General features: G+C 33.9%; 1 protein-coding gene across 4 annotated transcripts in view; it reads left to right on the top strand.

Annotated features, from left to right (window-relative positions):
- The window catches only part of LOC105329347 (polycystin-1-like protein 1), a 105,550-nt gene that overhangs the window by 19,014 nt on the left and 65,852 nt on the right, over positions 1 to 20,684 (top strand). For 2 of the 4 annotated variants that reach the window (XM_066073920.1, XM_066073919.1), the window contains exons 7-12: positions 8,796 to 8,882; positions 13,836 to 15,165; positions 16,300 to 16,440; positions 17,237 to 17,352; positions 17,584 to 17,660; positions 18,041 to 18,196. In XM_066073920.1, coding sequence (XP_065929992.1) covers positions 8,796 to 8,882; positions 13,836 to 15,165; positions 16,300 to 16,440; positions 17,237 to 17,352; positions 17,584 to 17,660; positions 18,041 to 18,196 — 1,907 coding nt within the window. Of the gene's footprint in view, positions 1 to 1,550; positions 1,727 to 5,473; positions 5,648 to 8,795; positions 8,883 to 13,835; positions 15,166 to 16,299; positions 16,441 to 17,236; positions 17,353 to 17,583; positions 17,661 to 18,040; positions 18,197 to 20,684 lie in introns of those variants that run through there. The other 2 variants (XM_066073921.1, XM_066073922.1) reach the window with 2 other exon arrangements.

Genomic DNA, 20,684 nt, shown 5'->3' with positions numbered 1-20,684 from the left:
CTTTAAAGCTTCCAGTGATTTTTCACTCTTGATAACATTTTTCAACATCAGATGTGTTATAGTTTTTGATTGGTAAAATTTTTCATTCTCAATGATTTTTGAACTGAACAAATTTCAAATTCCAATGATTTCTTTCATTGACCATTCTCATTCCTTATCAATAAAATTAAAATCTTCATAAATATGTCAATGAATTTACTCCTAACTTAAAGAATCGTTCAACAGATGATTAAATAATTCAGTCAATTTCTTCTGAGATTAAGTATGCTTGTTGTTTTGTGTCACTTCAAGGATATTTTCTGTTTTAAATATTAATGTTTATGATGGTTATCAAATGAAACCAAAAGGAAGGTAGTTGGAGAAAGCTTCTTGGATTGGATTTGTTTTTTTAAATCCATGGATGTCTAATGATCTGTTGACATAAAAATCATGAAATAAAGAATGCAAGGTAAAGGCCGTAATTTTGATCCTCAGTGTTATGTCATATATCATACCAATAACTGAGAAGAGAGAACATTGTTTTGTGTTTCTGGAAGATGAATTCTTAACAACAGTAGATTAATTTGCTTGAATTTCTGGTATCATCCATATTGATGAAGGATTGTGCTTGTTTAAGAGGCACAGGGAGTTTAACTGTAACAATGGTGTTAAACTCTGTGTTTTCGTAATGGGTGGAACGCAAATCCTGATTAATGACCAGAATAGGCCTGTCTGACATTTATTCCTCAATTTGCATCAGGCATGCCGTGTGTGAATCAATATGGATTATTATATCTTTATTATTGAGGAATCCTTACTCTGTTGTTTTAGGAATATGTCTGAACTTTAAAGATTCCATTGCTTAAAGGTCTGGTCTCCCCTGGTGTTGGTGATATGTCGAGACAGCATGTAACAACATGTAAAAGTAATGTCTTGTAACCAGTGTTGGAGAATTTGAATGCAATGTGATTTGAGTTCGTGTTGTCATTAAAATTTCTTTTAAAAGAAGGTACCAGGTTTATTTGGGGAGGGTTAAGTGCATAGACTGTCAGTCTGTGACCCCAGAGGGTATTGGTATTATTCATCTATTGATGGATCTGTTGGAAATTGACATAACAAAATCATGGTGTATCAGGGTGACTGTGGTAGATTTCAAGTCCTCGGAGCTCAAGAACATTAGTCTAAAAATCATGATAAAATATAAGTTGGTATCTTTATTTTTCTTCTTTTTTTGTCAGTTAAAATTGTGATTTTAATTCAATGGTAATAAAAAAGACTAGTGAAAGAGAAAAGTCTATTAAGTTTATTACTTCGTAAGACAGAAATGTTTTCAGAAAAGTACTGGCAATTACAGAATAAATTGCCCCTCTCTCTCTGTTTTTGCAGAGATATGTTTGGGGCAGTGCAATACTTATTTTTCATTATCAGCAATTACAGATAGCGGTTTATTGGGGCTTGGTGAGATATTGGATTATAATGCAGTAAATCTCCCTGCATCATGCGGGGTGCTTGTGTTTTAATCAGACCAATCAGAGAGAATCTCTCGTCCAACATCAGTCCTCCCTGCTCTCAGAACAATCATTCCTTGTCCGTCGAATAATCTGATGTAGTTTACGGATTTATATTAAGGATTTGCGGCAGGAGTTTGGGAGATCGGTTCAGATGTAATTGTTATTGATCGGCTGTTACGGGAGTTTTTTTGGTGCATTGATCTTTTGAACCACTTCCTGGCTGTCCTGACTGCACGGTGAGTTTTATTTGTTTGTTTCGTTTAATGGTTCAAGTCACAGTGAAGTTAGAATTTTTTCCCTACCAGTTTTCTGAAGGTAGGTTTTATGCCCATGTTTGTGGTAATATTGTGCAGAATGTTTTGTATACTGAGTGTAGGCTATTCAGAGCATCAGACTTCGCTACAAGACTCGTACTTTGATTAAATTAAATGATTAATATTAAAAATCTTTCCTGTACTTTGAACTTTCCATGATGATAGTTGTCTAATTGAAATCACAGTTTTAAGATAAATTGATTGATTGATTGATTGATTGAGGTATGTTACTGTAGCATGGTTATGTAGAGGGAATTGTGTTGCTGCAGTTGATTTGCTAATATTAAAAAAATACTTTTTGTCATGATTAGAGAAAAATTTATGTTACCATTTTTATTGAGTGAATTAAATTACAGAGTCAAATGGCATTCTCATCAGATAACTATGCAAATTCTTTAATCTCTCTGAATTTGAATTACAGATTCTCTAAAGCTGTAAGATACCAACTAAGATATGGAAAGTGTATAGGAATTAGATGTAAAATAGAATAACAAATACACATTTAAATACATGGAAATGACACATTTTAATTCTTCTAACAAACAGTATTGGATAAGAAAATGGAGAAAAATGCAGTTCACAACAAATCGCAATTTTGTCTTTAAACTTAATTGGAAATGGTTTAAGCTTCAAAAAATTCATTAAAAGACTAAATCACTTGTTTGATTAGTAACCAGTTGTTTCTTGTTGAATGTTAAAACACTGGGTCAGTTTGTTAGATACGGTAAATGTTGTGTATTAACAGAACTTTGAAACATTTGTCTTCAACTGATTGGTGCAGTGATGATTGTTGAACTATCCCTTGCTTTGCCAACACCTTTTCAGTGAAATCATTTACATTGATTCATTCAGAGGGATAGTTTTTACAGAAAATATTGTCCATTGCAAGAATCTATACTCAATGTTGTAATTTTTTGTGGAAGATTTTTTTTTTTTTACAATTTTTAAATGCATAACAAAATATAATTTATATATGCAGTTATACATTTTGTCAGTTTTTGTGGCTATTTATAAACTGATCATTGGTAAAAGGCTTTCACAAATTTCAATTCCACACATAATCTGATGATATTATAGGAGACCTTACCATGAAGACCCTTTCATTATTCTCAGAATTTATATTTAATAGAAGTTCCTTTCAATGTGTCACAGTTGGATTTGAACTCGCATTGATAAGATCAACTTTTTGTAGTTTGACCTTTTCCTTCCATTGCACTACAACATTGTTTAACCATTTAAGACATTCTGGCAAAACACCCACCTTTTCCTACTAAAGATCTAAAATTTGATGTTTGATCAGCGAAACCTGTAAAACTGATGTAGGATGGAGCCTCAAAAGTCTCTTTTTCCTCCCCAGATAATTAGGTGTTATGCAATAAATTAAAGTTAAAAGATATCTCCTTCCATCATCAATAAAATAATTCTATAAAAAGACGGAACCGTAGTAAACCCACACAGCTGAGGGAAGAGTTTGATTCTGATAGGAGCCACATGGCGGTGGTTTGAATTCTGAGGAAACTGCTCCCTTTTGTTTGTTCAAGATGATGACTTCAAACAGTAGAGCACAGGGGCTTCTTCTTTTATTTGTAATTACTAAAGAGATTCAGTGTCTACAGAAGTTATACAAAATTACCGTAATATTAAATCATTCGATAAGTTCCCTAATTCAAGACAGAAGTTCAGATATCTTTGTAGTTTATAAGTGAAATAATAATGCTGCAGAACAACTTAACCTGCGTTTGTTTTATTAGGGAAATGTGTGCAATCCCAACATTTTACTGTTTTAATGTGAAGCAATGTACAGAACCCATTTTATTGCAAATTTTTCTGACAATATATAAATGATTTACAAACATGCTTTTAAAAACCTATATAGCTCAACTTACAGTACAATATATTGTTCTAATGTGACACCTGTTGAAAATAAAAACACTGCATGAACAGTTTTCAGATTCATATAATCTTTAATAAATATGTCTATAAGTTAGATGAAAATAAAAAAATGTACATTGAAGCCGATGTAATAGACAACTCTATAATAAAACACACCTCACACCAAGGGTCAATATTGCTCTTATTTTAAATTAGTAGAATTGCTGAATAAGACATACTAATCTAAAGCAGAAACCTCGTCATTTTGATGGACGGTACAGTAGAACTTGCATAATGATCAAAAAATAAACTGATAGACTGTGTAATTCATAGTATGATACACTGCACAGTGAAACAAATGTGTTATCTGAAAGCATTTACAGCAACCACCTGTTAGTATGTATGTAGAGACAAGGGACATTTGGGTTTCTGTTTGGACAAACATTTGTATGTCTAAATAGAACAATGACACTTGTGTAATTCTACACATGTACAGTTAAACCTGTGCTATTGGATTCCCTATACAGTTTTCTTATACTGTGAACGATAAAACTTTTAGTTTTCTGATAAGATGTAGAGCAGACATCTGTGTATTTTCAGAAGACATTACAGTTACAGTAAAACCTGCATTGCATACAACTTGTATAACCTTACATTTTGTTTAGTGAATTCTTTAGGTTCTTACTCTTCTTACACAGCAGATACAGTGCTATTTTAGAAACTGCATGTTTCACTGACTGAACAAGAAGTCAGATGCATTGGCACATGTGCATGTTGTCAGTTTATATAAATGTTCAGAATATTTTGAATAAAAAATAACTTTAACTGGACAGTGTCATGTGGTATGACCTACTCCTATGTAATTTGACTCATGGCAGTAATACCCATCATGTGTTGAATCCCACACAATGTGCATTGGAGAATTGCTGGTGCCAGTCTCAATTGTGAAAGTTATCCCTTGCTAAATTTGCTGAAAGAACAGTACACGAGGGGAGGTGTCATTGAATTTAGGCATCTCTGTAGATGGGTTTACATACTTTTTATTGCAAATTGTTTTTACTTTCACATTTCAAACTTGCAGTGTTTATCAAATGATTTGTAGTACGTGAATTTTGAGTGCACAAGTCAAAATGGGGAGGGGGTTGCCTTAATTAGACAGCTCCTCGGCCTCCTTGGGTGTTGCACAAAGTTAACATATATTGTTAATGATGGCTGTGAACATGTTCATTTCAACTTGCAAAATATTACCGATGTGGTACAGTTTATTGATTAAGATTGCAAAATAGCCTATTATTGCTCAACATGAAAAATTTTAAAGGACTGCACAACCTTCCAATATTGATTAATAAACCTGATGCTAAAATATCTTAAGAAATAGCTATTTCAGAAGAGAGTCCCACCCTATTTCTTTTGTGATACATATTACAACATTGTTTAAATGCAGCATATAGAAAAACCTTTTTTGACATAGAACACATATATATTATGCAAATTGATGTTGATGTGTATAGTTTTATGCTTGTCTAAGAATAACTGGTATCATCAATTACCTTTGTTGAACCCCATCCATCCCCACCCCCCTTTTCTTAACTTCAGTATCACAATCTGAACATGCACATTAATGGTGGGCTTGTATAAACACTAAATGTGACCCCAAGGACCCCGAAGCTAGGGCCTGACCCACACTAGCTTCAGGGGTCAGGATGACAGAGAACAGCCGCTTTGTGTGCAGGAATGCAGCAGGCGTTCGTGAGATCTCACTGGTGCCATTAAAGAGTTAGTTCGTTTTGGCCTGGAGAGACTGTGCTTAACTCATCATAATAGCAGGTGCCCCTTGGTTATGCCTCGTCTTCTTTGTTGTATAAATTACGAGTGTTAAGAGATTCTGCAATTTTTTTTTCTCTCTCTGTGTCTTTTTTTTTACCTCTAATTTATGTCTGTGGAAGTTATTTTACCAAAGGGAATTTACAGGTAAGACGTAGATTTTTTTCTTTGTTTCCTGTGGCTGTCGTTTATTTTTTTCTTCTGTGTTTAAAACAGCTTGGAAACAACACCCATAAACATATTTCTGTTGATGATCATGTGTTTAAAGTTTATCAGAGTTATATTTGGCAATGATATCAGTCGGCTAAATTTTAATCAGTGATTTAATTGGCTTTGTTATGCAATGTTAGATGTAATCTCGCAAAATCTGTAAGGCAAGAATTCAATGTTACGAGACTTTAAGTTTTATTACAGTGATTTTTGAAGAATTTAATCAGAGAGGGAAAAAAGGAATTTCCTTGCATACCATATACTTATCAAGTACTGGATATAATTATTACATGTCTGATTAATATTTTTTTTAAATAAGTTATAAATGAATAATATGGAAACAAGAAAATTTAAGAATTTTCAATTAAAAAGGTATTTAAATTATTTAAACTAATTGGTCTTGATTTGCAGATATTTACATTGTTAAGTATAAAGAGTGTTGTAAGGATACATTTAAGTTCTTTAAATTGCACTTTTTTGGGGGTGGGGGTGGGGGCTGTTCTTTTTTTCTTTTTTTTTTTAAATATTTTGAAAACCCAATTTCTATAATAATGAACTGAGTATAAACTACATTAAAGCTCAAGCTATAGGGTTTCAAAGGAAGGAAGGTGAGTTGGGGTGGGGGGGGGGGGGGGGGGGTGGTGGTGGCATATTACTTAATGAGGCATTATATGAGCAAACATTAGTTTAAATCCACATGATATTGTATTAAAAGTGATGACCCCTATTATGGGCCTGGTTTAATGATGTGTAATTTTGAAATTATATAATAATCGAATGATGAAATTATAATTTTGAACATGCAACGTCATTTAACTAAGTCCTTTGAGGTTCTGTGTGCCGACTTATAAAGTTGATTTATGATTTCACAGAAAAATTATCTTTGTGTCAAGATAGGATGCTTCAATCTTTTCCTCCCAAGAGTTGAGAATTTTAAATTGATTATAACCAGTGTGTTAGGATGTTTAACTCAGGGGGTAGTGTGGCTTTTCTAAAACCCCTGGAAACTTGTTAATGGCTTGCCGAGTTTTATCTCTGCCGGCTTTCTCCAGCAAATGAAGTTGGGTGCTAATCTTTCCGGTGACTGCTACGATTGATATTAATTGTGCATTATAGCCCTGAGGACAAGATAAGATTAGCGGGGTGCTGTAACGAGTCAGCCATTGCCCCGGTAATTAGATTCCTCCTTCTCCATTTGGAACACTAATGGATGCAAGGGACACTAGGAGATAATTCAAGAGAAGAGGGGTTTAGATCAGACTTGAGAAAGAAATCTTAGTGTAAAAATATGGGATACTCATTAGAATTTGTGGTGGCTCGGTTTTTGTGGTATTCTTGGGTAGCCCTCCCCCATCATTGAAAAAAAATTAGAAAGAGTTATCTTTGTTACTGAAACTGAAAACTGATTCACGAAATTAGATCATCCCCTGGAATAAGCAAAGTACTCATAATTTAATCCACGACAATTGGCCCCCACAAATTTAAATGATTCCACAGTATTATCAGCAGTGAAATTCAAAAGGTTGGAGGGGGAGGGAGTTTCAAGAGTAAGATGGGTTGGAGGAATGTCAGCACTTATGGATGGAGACTGTTTGCATTAGGTTATAGGAAGTGGGAAAATGATAAGCATACATAAGATTCAAACTAGGATGAATAAATTCAATGAAAGAGAGGTATAAACTACTGTAGATTCCTTATTTTATGTGAATACTTAGTTCTGCATTTCAACGGTTGTCCACCAAATCAGGGGAACATCAAATTGTGAATGCCGAATTTTATCATAATTTCATGTAGTTTACAGATGGCCGAAAATAAAAAGCAAGATTTTAAAATTCCCAAGATGGGCTTCTCGCCATTTTACGCAGATATTAATATCTTATCAAAGCAGTATATTGTTAGAAATTGCACTTTATCAAGCATTAAATATGGTGAATGATGACAACTCAAAAATGAAATGAATATTTCTTACATACTACTAATTAAAAGTTTGTTTACAGCAATTTATAATGTAGAACTGAAAGTTGCTGATGAATTTTGTTCAGAAAATCTTTTTTTTTTGTCCTATAATATAACTTATCTTAACCATTTACCTAAGAAATAAGAATGTTTGGTATGAAGGTGCAGTTGATGTAACTTGGACAAATTTAGAAATGCTGAATTGTTCAAAGACTGCCACTATGATGTAATGTCCCTCTGAAGCTGAAAGGATGGTTCCTATCAACCAATTGTTTATAAACTTTCTGCCGATGTCTTTTGTCTGTTTATACTTCTTCTATATGTAAGATGTTCTATTTCTGGGAGTTTGGGGTTTTTTTTCTGGTGGGGAATCCAGCTTGGCTGTTTAGACAAGTGCAAATTTGTATACAGAAAATCTAAGAGATAATCGCTTTTCCAAGAACAAGAATGCATAGTAATTGGAGGGGTAAATTGATGAGGTTTAAATGAGGAATTTAAGAAACGTTGAATGAAAAGATTGGTTATAGCTTTCCATTGGTAAATTGACTAAAATTGCTGTTAAATGTTTAACAGCCAGAAATTAAGTAAGGGCCAGTGGTTACATGAATTCAAATGCCAACAATTAAAGAATTGAAAATTTCTTAAATGATAGAGATTCAAATGACATTTTAAATGTTGGTGAAACAGTACATGCAGTAAGTTTTTGATATTTTAAAAATTTACATATTAGCTTTCACTGACTTTTCATAATGACATTTTATGAAGCCCCCATTTTAGATTTCTTCATTGTCAATGAGGGATAGTGGTGTGAAAATCAAATGGGCAAATATAAGAATAAGTTTATTGGAAGTGAATTTTTTTCATTCTTTTGATTAAACAATTGATTATCCAGTAGCTTTATACAGTAGTTTACGGATATAGGGACCATGCTTATAATGAATTTATGCTTATATAGTGAAGTGGTTTTAATTCGTTGTGACTTTATTACATGTTGTAAACTTTATTACATGTTGTAAACTTGACAGATATAATGAATAACGCTTACAACAAAGCAAAATGGCCCATCCCTGGGACTTCATTATAAGCGTGTTTTACTGTAGTTACCATTCTGTTCCTTGTGTTGTTTCAGTGGTTCCAGCTCCAGACATTAGGAGTCTACCAAGTATGGGTTACTGCAGAAAACACGTTTGGGAAACTCTCGAAGTCCATTTATGTGGTAAGACTTTTATTTTCCAATAATAAGTGATTGATTACTGTAGAAGCAGATATGTTCGTTGAGGAATTGATTTTGTTATTTTCGTTGGCAGTATTAATCAACGAAATTAAATCCATGACAAATTTTTAACCTTATTATTCATAAATACAGAGTTGATACATGGTACATTTTAGGGATTACAAAATGAAGAAATTAAATCTCGACGAAATTTTATTTGGTTGAAAAACAACAATTTCTAACCCAAAGAAATACATGTGCTTCTACAGTATCTACAGTACATTGTATAAAAACTACAATGCTAGATTAGACTATGTATAGACCACAGAAGTAGCTCAGTGGTATAGTACCAGTGCTTAAGTTTAATTCATGGTTCAGTCAATAACATCTCTAGAAATGATTTTTAGTGCCAAATCAGGTCATGCTATTCAATCTGACTCATGTTGAACTATATCATGTTATGAGTTGAAGTAAGTTATGATAATCAAACACAATCATAAGTCTAGACTGATTATCATACAATGCATCTTCCATAGTATGAAATTGACATCTCATGTACCGGGTATTTGAAATTATGCTCCAAATTTCCATGCTCTGCAAACTCTAAGAGAAACTGCGGCTCAAGAATTCCCATATTTATACAGGGAAATTAAACCCTGCAATTTGGAAAAGTTTGGCTGATGTAATAATTAATGACTCACACAGTGTAATCATTGTTCGCAGTGTCTGCCTGGTATTTAGCTTCACCCAGTGGTTACAGGTACCTGTCTGGTATTTAGCCCCGCCCTGAGTGAATTGGATACCCCTACAGAGCGTTGTGTACCTGCTTATAATTGCAGATGGTGGGGATCTTTGTGATGTAATACAGCTAGCTGAAGGATTCTGTTACACAAGGAAATTACAGATGCCCCTGTCTCTGACACATGTCTAGCCCTTGCATTAAAACCATTTTTATCTTCTTATGTTCTATATTTGTTGTTTAATAGCATCCATGCCACAATTCTGATTAATGACCATTAGTTACTTACTTATCACTGGTGCATTGATTACTGTAAACATATTATATTTAGCGTATGAGTCATTATCAAAAAACGCAGAAATAAAATTTAAGAAAAATCAAGAATTTTCTTGTGTTGAAAAATAATTTTTTTCAATTGTAACAATAAACACATATCTGAAGAATACAAAAACACTTAACTCCCACCTAGAAATTATTTGATTTCTGAGTAAAACACAATCAAAGAACTGGTCATACTTAAATGTTTTCCTTCCTGTTACACTTTAGAAAATACAAATTTTAATAAATTGAAGCAAAACAATATTCCAAAATTTCTTCAGACAATATTGTGAAAGCATGACAAATAAAGGACCAGTAACATTTTTTCAATGAAACAGAAGCAAAATACAAATTACAATAATATAATAGAAAATTTTCAAACAGGTAAACATTTTGTTTGTTATTTTCACAATTTTACAGAATAAAAAGATAAGTATCAAGCTCAAAGTGCTTATATTTGATTAGAAATGAAACTTTAAGCATATGTGTAGACCCAAACCTAAAAGAAATATACACAAGCAACATATTTTTATATTTATGGTGCTGTAACAGGAAAGACAGCCTCGCAACAGGAAAGACAGTACGTTGTATTAAACAAGTCTCTCCTGTTACAAAGTTGTAATTCTGATTTAAAGTTGATTGATAGTAAACTTAGCATCAATCTCACAGTTTGGAGTCAATTAATATGCTGTTAAAATATAGATTAACCTTACACAATGCCATTAAATACTATGTTAAAAGCTTTATAATCTTTACAGTAAAACGTGTAACAGGAAAGAACAAAATAAGCAACAGGAGGGACTTCTTGTGTACATTCATATCAAAATCTTCATTTTGTAAAACACTGAATATAAAAAATCCTGAAAATTTACTAAGGTGTTCCTAATATATAATGACATTTGTGAAGAAGTAAAATATATTGAAAAATATAGAATAACAATTGAAAAATGTTTACAACTGTAACAGGAGAGACTCCTAATAACACAATCTGGTCAGTAGTGGAAATTGATGTTGATATTTAAATTAAATAATAGATTTATTTCTGATTACTATGTAAAATACAAAAGAAACAAACTTTTCCTATAAGAATATTGCCTAAGAAAATATCAACTTTTAAAGAAAATGAAGTAACAGGAAGGACAATGTAGAGTAAAATAAAAAGGTTACATTTAACAGAGTACTTAAAGCATTTGTTAGCTTTATGTATGACTAAGGACTGTAGGCTGTCTCACTTTTCTGTAACTTTTTTTTAGATGTTGTCGGCTAGGCGGGCTTAGCCCCCCCCCCCCCCCCCCCACTTTTTTTGCTGAGTTAGACCTAACTATTAGGCACATAGCATCATAGAGGGTTCAGCGCCCCCACTTTTTCTCACACCAAAGATAATTGGTCCTAAATTAACCTTAAAAGATTGATGGCAAACTTCCGGAAAAATCAGCATAGGTGTCGGAACCGGGGGGGGGGGGGGGGGGGGTGGGGGGGGGATTAGCCCCCCTCCCCCACTTTTTTTGCTGAGTTAGACCTAACTATTAGGCACATAGCATCATTGAGGGTTCAGATTGAGAAGTTGGGTATACTAGCGCGCCCCCCCCCCCCCCCCCCCCCCCAAGGGATCAGGGATTCCATGATTTGGGGAAAAAAATTTCGGTAGGTAAGATTTTTTGTTTGGCAGTATAGGTATACTCCACCCCCCCCCCCCCCCCCCCCAAAAAAAAAGGTCTAATTTAGCAAAATAGGATTTTCATGATTTTGGGAATTAGTTTTTTTTCCTCAATATTTCTGAGAATTACTCTAGCCCTGCCCCCCCCCCCCCCTCCACTTTTAATTTGCTTTCGACGCCAGTGGTGGGTACTCCCATCTAACTGTTCTGGCTCTGGAATGATGGCCAATATGTTATCCAGAGTATACCAGCATCCATCAACACTTTTTTTGGGCCAGAAGAAGCAATTGGTTTTTTTTATACCAATCTGGTGCATACAAGATACATATATGTCCTCATATCATAAAAATAGTTTACTTAACTGCAGATCAAATATTTTGATTAAAAGGTGGGAAAATTATGTTGCTTGAGAAACAATTTATTGTCCTTCCTGTTACACTGAATTAAAATGCCTTAATATATTTATACATAATCACTAGATATTGAATTGATTTTTAAACAACTGAGATATAATTCAAAAACATATAGGCTAATTTTTATCATGGATTATATATAATAATCAGCATGATTATGCTTTAAAGAAAAATACAATCATTAATTGTCTATCCTGTAACAGTCCATGTCTTTCCTGTTACAAAAATATATTTTGACATCATTTACTAACAAAATGTATCTGTAAGTAATAAAAAACAGAATATGAAATGATGGTTCACAAAAAATGATATGAAAAATGTTTTGACAAGTGAACAAATATTCATAGTTCTTCTGTTATTTTAAAAATTAGTACGCACTGTAACAATGATATATCTTTCCTGTTGCAAAATCACTTCTTATGTGATACCATAAACTATTAAAACAAAAATCCCCACTTAAGGTTAATTTATTGTACATACTACTTTATTGAATATTTTATGAAAAGTTATTGCTATATAAATATTGAAAATGTCTTAAAATCCTCATTTTATATAATACTAGTCTTTCCTGTTCTTAAAGTTGTCTTTCCTGTTACAAATTTACATGTAACAGGATGGACAATAACAGGATAGACAATTACTCTATATATGGTTGTTTGTTTCCCTTCCTGTCTACCATACAATGTTGATGATGCAGTAGTTTGAAACAAAATTGTTAGGTTACTTTGTAAGAAAAGTTAACACATTTTACCTTCATGTCTAAGTCAATTTTTAATGTAACAGTAAGGACTAGCTTTTCTTCTACGGAGTAAATCATACTTACATTACGGACATTTTCCTCAAACTAATGAACTTCAAAAAAATAGTGCCAACAACTTGGCTTCATGAAAATGAAACTGAGGCTGGTTGAAAGTATTGAATCCAAAAAGGGTCATTCTAAATATTTCTATTTTCTGTTTTTACATTCACATAACAGGATAGACGAAAACTCTTGTGACACACATTTAAGTCTTGATATTTCTTAAAACAAGTACATTTACAAAACTTTTATTGTTTAAAATGTACTTCTTAAGAATTGTGTAAAGCATACATTTAAAAAAATGAGAGCAAAATGTACTGGATATATTTATAAACCACATGAAAGTGCAACAAAAAGAGTGTGTGACTTAGCAAATCATGCTAATTTGGACATTAAAAAAGGCAAATTTTCTTTAAACTTGTCATGCAAAAAGAATTTAAGTGTTTTGCTAACTGCAGAATATTGTGTGGTATATATCAATGTACAAATTTATATTATTTTTCATTGATATAATTTTTTATTGACCCGTGACCAAAATTTTGGCGGATTTTGAGAATGACTCGTATACGATATTTGGTGGAATACGATTTTACAACAAGTTAATGTTTGATTGAGCGCTTGTCCAAATGTACTTATAACTTGATTTAGCAGATGCCGTTTTTTGCCCAAAAACGCTAGATAGAAGCCAAACACAGCCAAATTTAATACGTTTAGTAAATCATGTGAACATTTTAGGCAAAGTTTCTGTGGTTTAACAAGTTTGTTAATTTATTTGATTGCTTCATTGATTGTTGAAATTATATTTATCACTTAATATATGAAAAGGAAAAAAAAGATCAGAGACATGAACAGTCAATAGATTTGCAAAATTAGGAGTATTTCATCTATATAAAAAAATTATGATGTAAATACAGTTGGCTTTGACATTATCATATTTTCCTTGTGAGCAATACCATGAAAAGCAATAACCTCTGCAGTTTACTTATAATGCTACTGTACAATGTACCATGTTTGTTTTTTTCTGCTATAGGTGGTGATGGAAAGAAGACTCTCCAATCTCAGATTTTCCAGAGGAAGCCTGGAATCAGGAGTGGTACCTTCTGGGACAGCGGTAGAGTTCTTGATCCAGGTTGAAATTCATTCCAGGTTCAACTCCACGCTGACCATTGATGTGCTGGACGGTCACACTCATGTGGCCTCCCTGGAAGACACCAGTGAGAAGACACTGGCCCTAAACTGTAGCTCACAGGGAGAAATGTACATAACCTCTAGTTACGGGATGGGCTGTGTTCTGTATGTCAAGTTTCAACATGCTTTTGTAGAGGAGAGGAATTATCGACCAAGAGCCAGGGTTAAGAGTGGGGACCTGTCTGTGGAAGGAGAACTAGACTCGGAGTTAATTGTCATGCACCGCCTCAGTCTGACTCGGATTGTCTCCCCTGGTGCATGCTCGGTCAACCAAGCCTGCGAGTTTGACCTTCAACTTGAGCCGTCTTCTCGTTCTGCTGAGATCATGTGGACGATCCTGCAAAATAACAATTCTGTTGATACCATTCAAGGGTCCAAGAAATTAAGTTATGTTTTTCAGGAGGCTGGATGTTTCCATGTGGAAGCAGTAGCGGAGAACAGTTTGAGTCGTGTGGAGGAGTCCACCAATCTTCACGTGATGATTCCCGTATCCGACTTGGTCATCCATTGTGAAGGTGGACATGTCTTTTCAGGGACAGACAAAGTTGTGTGTCAAGCTGATGTGATGGAAGGTAGTAATGTTCAGTTTGCTTGGAATGTGAAGCCAGCAGCTCAACCAATCAGAACTGTCAACAAGGTTCCATCATCTTCAATACAGCCAATCAAAGTCCTCAATGCAAATCTGTCGTCCGAGGCGAGCTTTGTTTTCCAGGACTCTGGGCTGTACAACATCAGTGTTAGTGTGTTTAATGGTATCAGCAAGCTCACCAAGTCTGTCCCTGAGGCCATTCAAATACAGGAGGAAATCCAGTGTGTGGTCATGAAGAGAGGGCGTGCCCGGTACCCTAGAGGGGTAGTGGTGCTACGAGACAGGGTCCTCTTCCTAGTCAAAACCTGTGGGGGAAGCCAGGTGCAATTAGAATTTGACATTGGAGAGGGCAGAAAGAGATTCCCATACATCTACATAGAGGAAGAGGATTTGTATGAGGTGTATTTTACGTTTACTACTGAGGGGAGCTTTGCAGTTGTAGTTTATGCTTTCAATCATGTCTCCGAAGTCCATTACCAGACAAGAGTTCTGGTCCAGCGACCTGTGGTTGGATTGACCTTGACATTGAACCAGAAACGACCCCATGTTGGTTCACCTTTGGTCATCAAAGTCTTGGAAGAAGGTATCATTTTATTGAATTTCTAATGCTGCTAAATCTGATCCTCTGTTTGCTTTATGCTTTTTTTGGTGCTCGATCAAAACACATTTTGAAGAAATTTTAACCTCTTAAAGGCTAAATTCTTTTTATGGACATAATGGAAATTTATCAGCAAAAGATTTTTTTTTTGGTTACAAAGATAAGTAATAGAATCTATTTTTAAATAAGTACTTAATATTGTACGTGAAAAAATAAAATAGCTGACACGTAAAAATTATAATGCTTAGCAACAAAACCTTGGTAACATGGAGGTGAAAAACAGCGACCACATTGTTATTTACTAATGCATCATGTCATAAAAGATAAAAACGGAATATTAGATACGCAGTAGAAAATTCATCATCTGCGTTAGATTGTCGCTTATCATTACTGTATTGTGGAGAGTCCCTGGATTTGATTGGCAGTTCTGAAAATTGCAGGTTGAAATGGGAAGTGGAGCGAACTCAAGCATTTTGTTCAGCTAATAACAGCAAGATTTTCTCTTTAAACAAAAATCACTAAACAACCCTACATTTTGTGCACTTGATGATTTTTATTTTTTTTGCTTTTGGTTTTGGTGCTAAGAAAAACATGATGCTCACTATTTGTCAGTTTACTAAAAAGACCCCTTTCTCCCCCTTCCCCAAAAATTCTCACTTTTCTCGAGGACAGATGGTTTTTGACAAAGAAATTAAGTTCTAAATAAAATTTTTGTGTGTGTGTATGATCATTAAAAGTTTGACACAAAGATCTATAGTGATATATATCTGTTGCAATATCTATTGTTGTAGACCATTGTTTCTCAACTGCTGAGTTCTCAACTGACCATACACAAATAAAAAAAGAGAGATATAATACTTGTTTTGCATATGTGATTAATCTATTCTGTTGAGTATATCCTACAATCTCTGAGGTAGATACACAAGAAGTGTACACTTATGCCATTTTGTCAGATGTGATCTTATGAATTCTCTGACATGTACTGGACACAAAATTAAGTTACTTAGTAGTTAAGTGTCATATTAAAGCCAATGTTAAGATGACATTCAAGTAAAGTAAATATAAGTGAACAAATAAACTTCAGCCTGTACATATATAGAAGGAACTTGTTGTTTACAGGGCGTCTCTGTAGACGGAATGACCTGGTGTATGTGTTTAGATTCTCTGATAGCAAGGAAATAACAATGGCAAGTCCAGCAGTGACCAGAGAATTCAGCCAATCAGGAAGCTGGCATGTCAATGTCACGGCAACCAATCTAGGTAAGCCAATCAGAATGTTGTTTCTCATTGTCATGACATTTTTTAGACCAATAAGATTCTCAAGATTTTATAGTGGCATTAACCATTCATTAGTCACTTCCTGCAAACAGTACATTTGGTAAATGATAAAATGTAGAAATTATCTCTCTGAAGGAATTCCAAGAAAAAAGAAATAATATTCAAAGAGTGTCAGGAAATAGAAACATTGAAATGTCAATATGTACTGTAGTGTAATAATGATCTAAGGAGGGAGATTATAAGTGGGGTATAGGGTTACATGGCAGTATATTGCTAGTGTTTGTTGATTAAGAAAGGTTGATGGCTCCGAGCTCTTGCCTTATACAGTAATAAAACCAGACAGAGAACAAGTCAGAAGTCAGTAGGTTCCTTCAAACCAATATCATATTCTTCTGTATTGGTGATCGACAGAGAGAGTAAAAAGAAAAAAGTACAGACAGTGATCTAGACAATAATGCTTATTGAAACTGATATCGGCAGTTTCCTTTACACAACTGTAATAGTACAACAGACAAACGGGTGAATGAAAAGAAGGGCACATTCACTGACAGCAGGATTAAATTTTTAAAAAAATTAATTTGATATAGAATATCTATTAAATAATTTGAATTTGTATTAAATAAAGTCTTTAAAGGGTGAGAAGTGAAAGAACAGATTTGTTGAATTTTAGAATGAAAAAAAAATATAATTGCTTGATTCTTAATTTAAGAGTTATCAGTATAAAGGTTGGACATGGGTTTGATTTGAAACTATATGATAGTTAATTAATATATTTCAGTTGACGAAGTGAATATGTATTTGGAATTCTCAGTAAGAGATGATGGAATACTTGATGTTGCTCTAGTCAACTCCCTCTTCAATGCCGTCAACCGACCAATCGAATTCCAGATTCAGGTCAGTAGCTGGTCAAAAGTGTCAAATACCATCACTTCCAAGACTTAAAACTCTATATATAAGTTTGATTAGAGTTTTATCACATATCCAATGAATTTCACAAAACATGAACTTAACAAAATACAACTAACCAATGATCCATTGAAATACTGTGTGACTTTTGGTCAAGTACCAGTAAGAATGCATTGACAATAGCTTTTATAAATGAGGTACTAATTTTCCTTTTGGCAGGGTATTGAGGCTGAGGCATACAACATTGAGGTGCAGTTTGGGGATGACAAACCTCCTTCTGTTCTATCCAGCACTCAGTGAGTCTCTGATCTTGTGTCCAACAACTGTATGTTGCAGTTAACTAATTAAAAGTTAGTTAGTTAGTTGTGACTAACTTACAAAAATCCATCATTATACACAAGGTTAAGGATAAAGGCTAATAAGCAATGAAAAATCATTTATGATAATTTGGTTTTGAAGATGCAAAATTTTCTTGCACATGAATAAAAGTTGGTTTCTAATATATTTATTTATAAAAGCATTGTACAAATATGCTGTAAAAGTTTACAAAATTTTTTATTGGAAACAAAATTAAAACTCACTTGAGGTACTTCTTCCTGAAGTCATCTTGGATGATAAACTTCAAGATTTTTAAAATATATAACGGTCTAAGGGTTTTTGAATATTTTTGTCCTAGATGGGACCATGTTTACACACAGCCTGGGATGTATGAGGTCTCCGTTGACCTTCACACGGTTAACCTTGGGGATCTAGAGGTCACCGGCCTTGTCATCGTTCAGGAAGAGCTTCAGGATGTGGTTATTGATGCACCAAGTTTCATCAGCATCGACAGGTAAATATATATTATATAAGGTTATTAAAATGAACCGAAATATTTTGTCTATTGATTTTGCTGACATTCTTTTACTAAAATCAAAGTATTGAGAGTGCAAAAAATCACACTGTAGATGGTTGGTTTGCAAACTGCTAGGTGGAAAGTATCAGGACATGGCTTTAATTTTTTACATGATTAGAAAGAAATTTAACATGGATGGGGTATTTTGGAAGTCTCATGATTGAAGAACATTTGGGAAAAGTTTTGGTCAGTTTATCTCATTTTACGCCTGCAACTCTAGAAGAAGTCAAAATTGGTCGAATTCATGACTTTATTCTATAATGCAGGGGTCTTTATTGTTTCAATAATTTGAATGAAATTTCTCTACCAAAATATGATAGAGCTATTGTAATACTTAAAAAAAAAAAAGACAGTGAATCAACTATTACTCAGTAATTCTATGCCAGCATGGCCCTAGTTTTCTGACATTGTATATTGATTGATGCTGCACAACTGCATTTTGATGGAAGCACAAATGCAGTTTGATGGATGCCGTAATCATTGTTTAGTTAATCTCTTGATTCATCTATAAAATCATGAATCACCTCACCATCCTTTAATTGAAAAATTCCTGCATTGTTGAAAACTTTTATAAACCTGAATGAAAAAAAAAAAATGGAACCAGGAGACTTCCACTCGGAGCACTCTGCAGATGAAGACTCAAGCACTGATTGCTTCAGTGTATTAGACAATTACCTCAATTTAATCATCAACTAGCTTTTGGAGAGGTTTCCTCCTGATGTGAAGGCAGACATTCCAAACACAAGACAGGTTGATCATCCCAATTATAAGAACAGGAAGTGGGTGTCGGCAGTCAGCAGCTATAAACAACGAGCGCCAAAAAAACTTCCCCTGTGAAGCTTGATCAGTTTGCACTCAAGTTTCCCCCCTTTCAGCTGAGGGCTCACATTTGTCTAAGAATTAGGGGTGAATTTGGAGGGTGAGAAGGGAGGGGGTTGTTATTGAAACATGTTTGTGCCACAGAGAACCTGATAGCACAGCATTTTCAGCTTCTCTTGTGTTCTGGTTTGAAATAATAAAAAAAAAATGTGAATGAGATTATGTAATCTTCAAAGAGCGTAATGAATGTTTAGACTCTGCAGTTAAAACCCTCATCAATCATACAGAGTTACAAAATGCTCAGAAAGAAAGAGACATGGAATTACTGAACCCCAGAGGCAGATGTTGCCAACAGTCCTAAAAGATATTTTTGATCTAACTAAAAAGTCAGAGATTTAGATTATTTTGTTTGTTGTATTTATAAAGTAAAGCAATGACAATTGACATATTTTGGCCAGAAGCTTAATTTGACTGCACTTTGGAAATTGTATTTTAAAGTAAATGCAATTCTTCTGTTATTTTAAATGTAAACAGATTCTCAGTCAACAAAAAAAGTTCAAGTTTGCTAATCTTGAGCAGTTGATTTCAAGGTCATGTCAACATTTGCAAGGTCATTGTCAACATGTATTTGACAAAGTTTGCTATTGAAACATATTTTGTGATGTAAAAAAGAAGGTAAGTTATTTCAATACATGCTCTTCAATTCAAAAGTTGTTTTAAACTCATGAAAATACACATTTTGAATCTTTATCAAGTGTGTGTGAAAAGTAGTATTTTATTAACATTGATTCTGTTTTCAAAAGGGAATAATTACTTGAACCACATGAACAAAATTATATACTTCTATAAGGATCATGAAGATGTTGTCAAAAATGATAAATATTGGCACTTTATCTCATAGTTTTTACGAACAGGAAAATGTGCCTGCATCCGTCTCCCACAACAAAATTAATACATCCTAATATGTGATATTAAAGGATAAACCTTTAATGTGAATATCATAATGGAAGATGGATGCAGACATAGTTTTCTATTAAAATTACTGAAAAGAGAAAAGCATTAATGGCTGGCAATTATAACTCAGAGGTGGGTGTATAATAACCTTGCCCTAAATTAAAGCTTCAAAAATCAGAAAAGGTGATGGAAGCAACTTTTATGAATAACAACACTTGCCAGGAAGAGAGGGAGGGGCGATGTACAGGAAAACACAATATAAGAACCCAACAGAAGTGTGTTTACACTGAATGGTCCCCTTGAGCCAACACGGGGTCTGAGAGGAAGGGGGTCTGGTGTTTTCTGGTTTTTCCTGCTCCCAAAAAACTAGCTTCTTAATTATCCAATCACGATAAGAAACTTTCTCTCGCGTGCCAGCTTCCATTTATAAACTGTTGCAAGTTGCCTTTTTTTTTTTTTTACTTTTTTTTTTTGCACTTTTCTCTAAACATCTGGTAATGATCAGGAATGTGAAAGAATAAACAAAATATCAAGTGTGGAAATCATCTAAAGAAACTGGTTTTTGTTTTTTTTGCTCATAGAAATTTTATTCTTTTTCTCCTGTTTTACTTTTTGTTGTCTGTTTTATTAGATTATGGTATTTTATATGTGT

Source organism: Magallana gigas, chromosome 10 (assembly GCF_963853765.1).
Source record: "Magallana gigas chromosome 10, xbMagGiga1.1, whole genome shotgun sequence".
Lineage (NCBI taxonomy): Eukaryota > Metazoa > Mollusca > Bivalvia > Ostreida > Ostreidae > Magallana > Magallana gigas.
The sequence above is the reverse complement of the archived record's forward strand: the minus strand, read 5'-3'. Positions and strand labels throughout refer to the sequence as shown.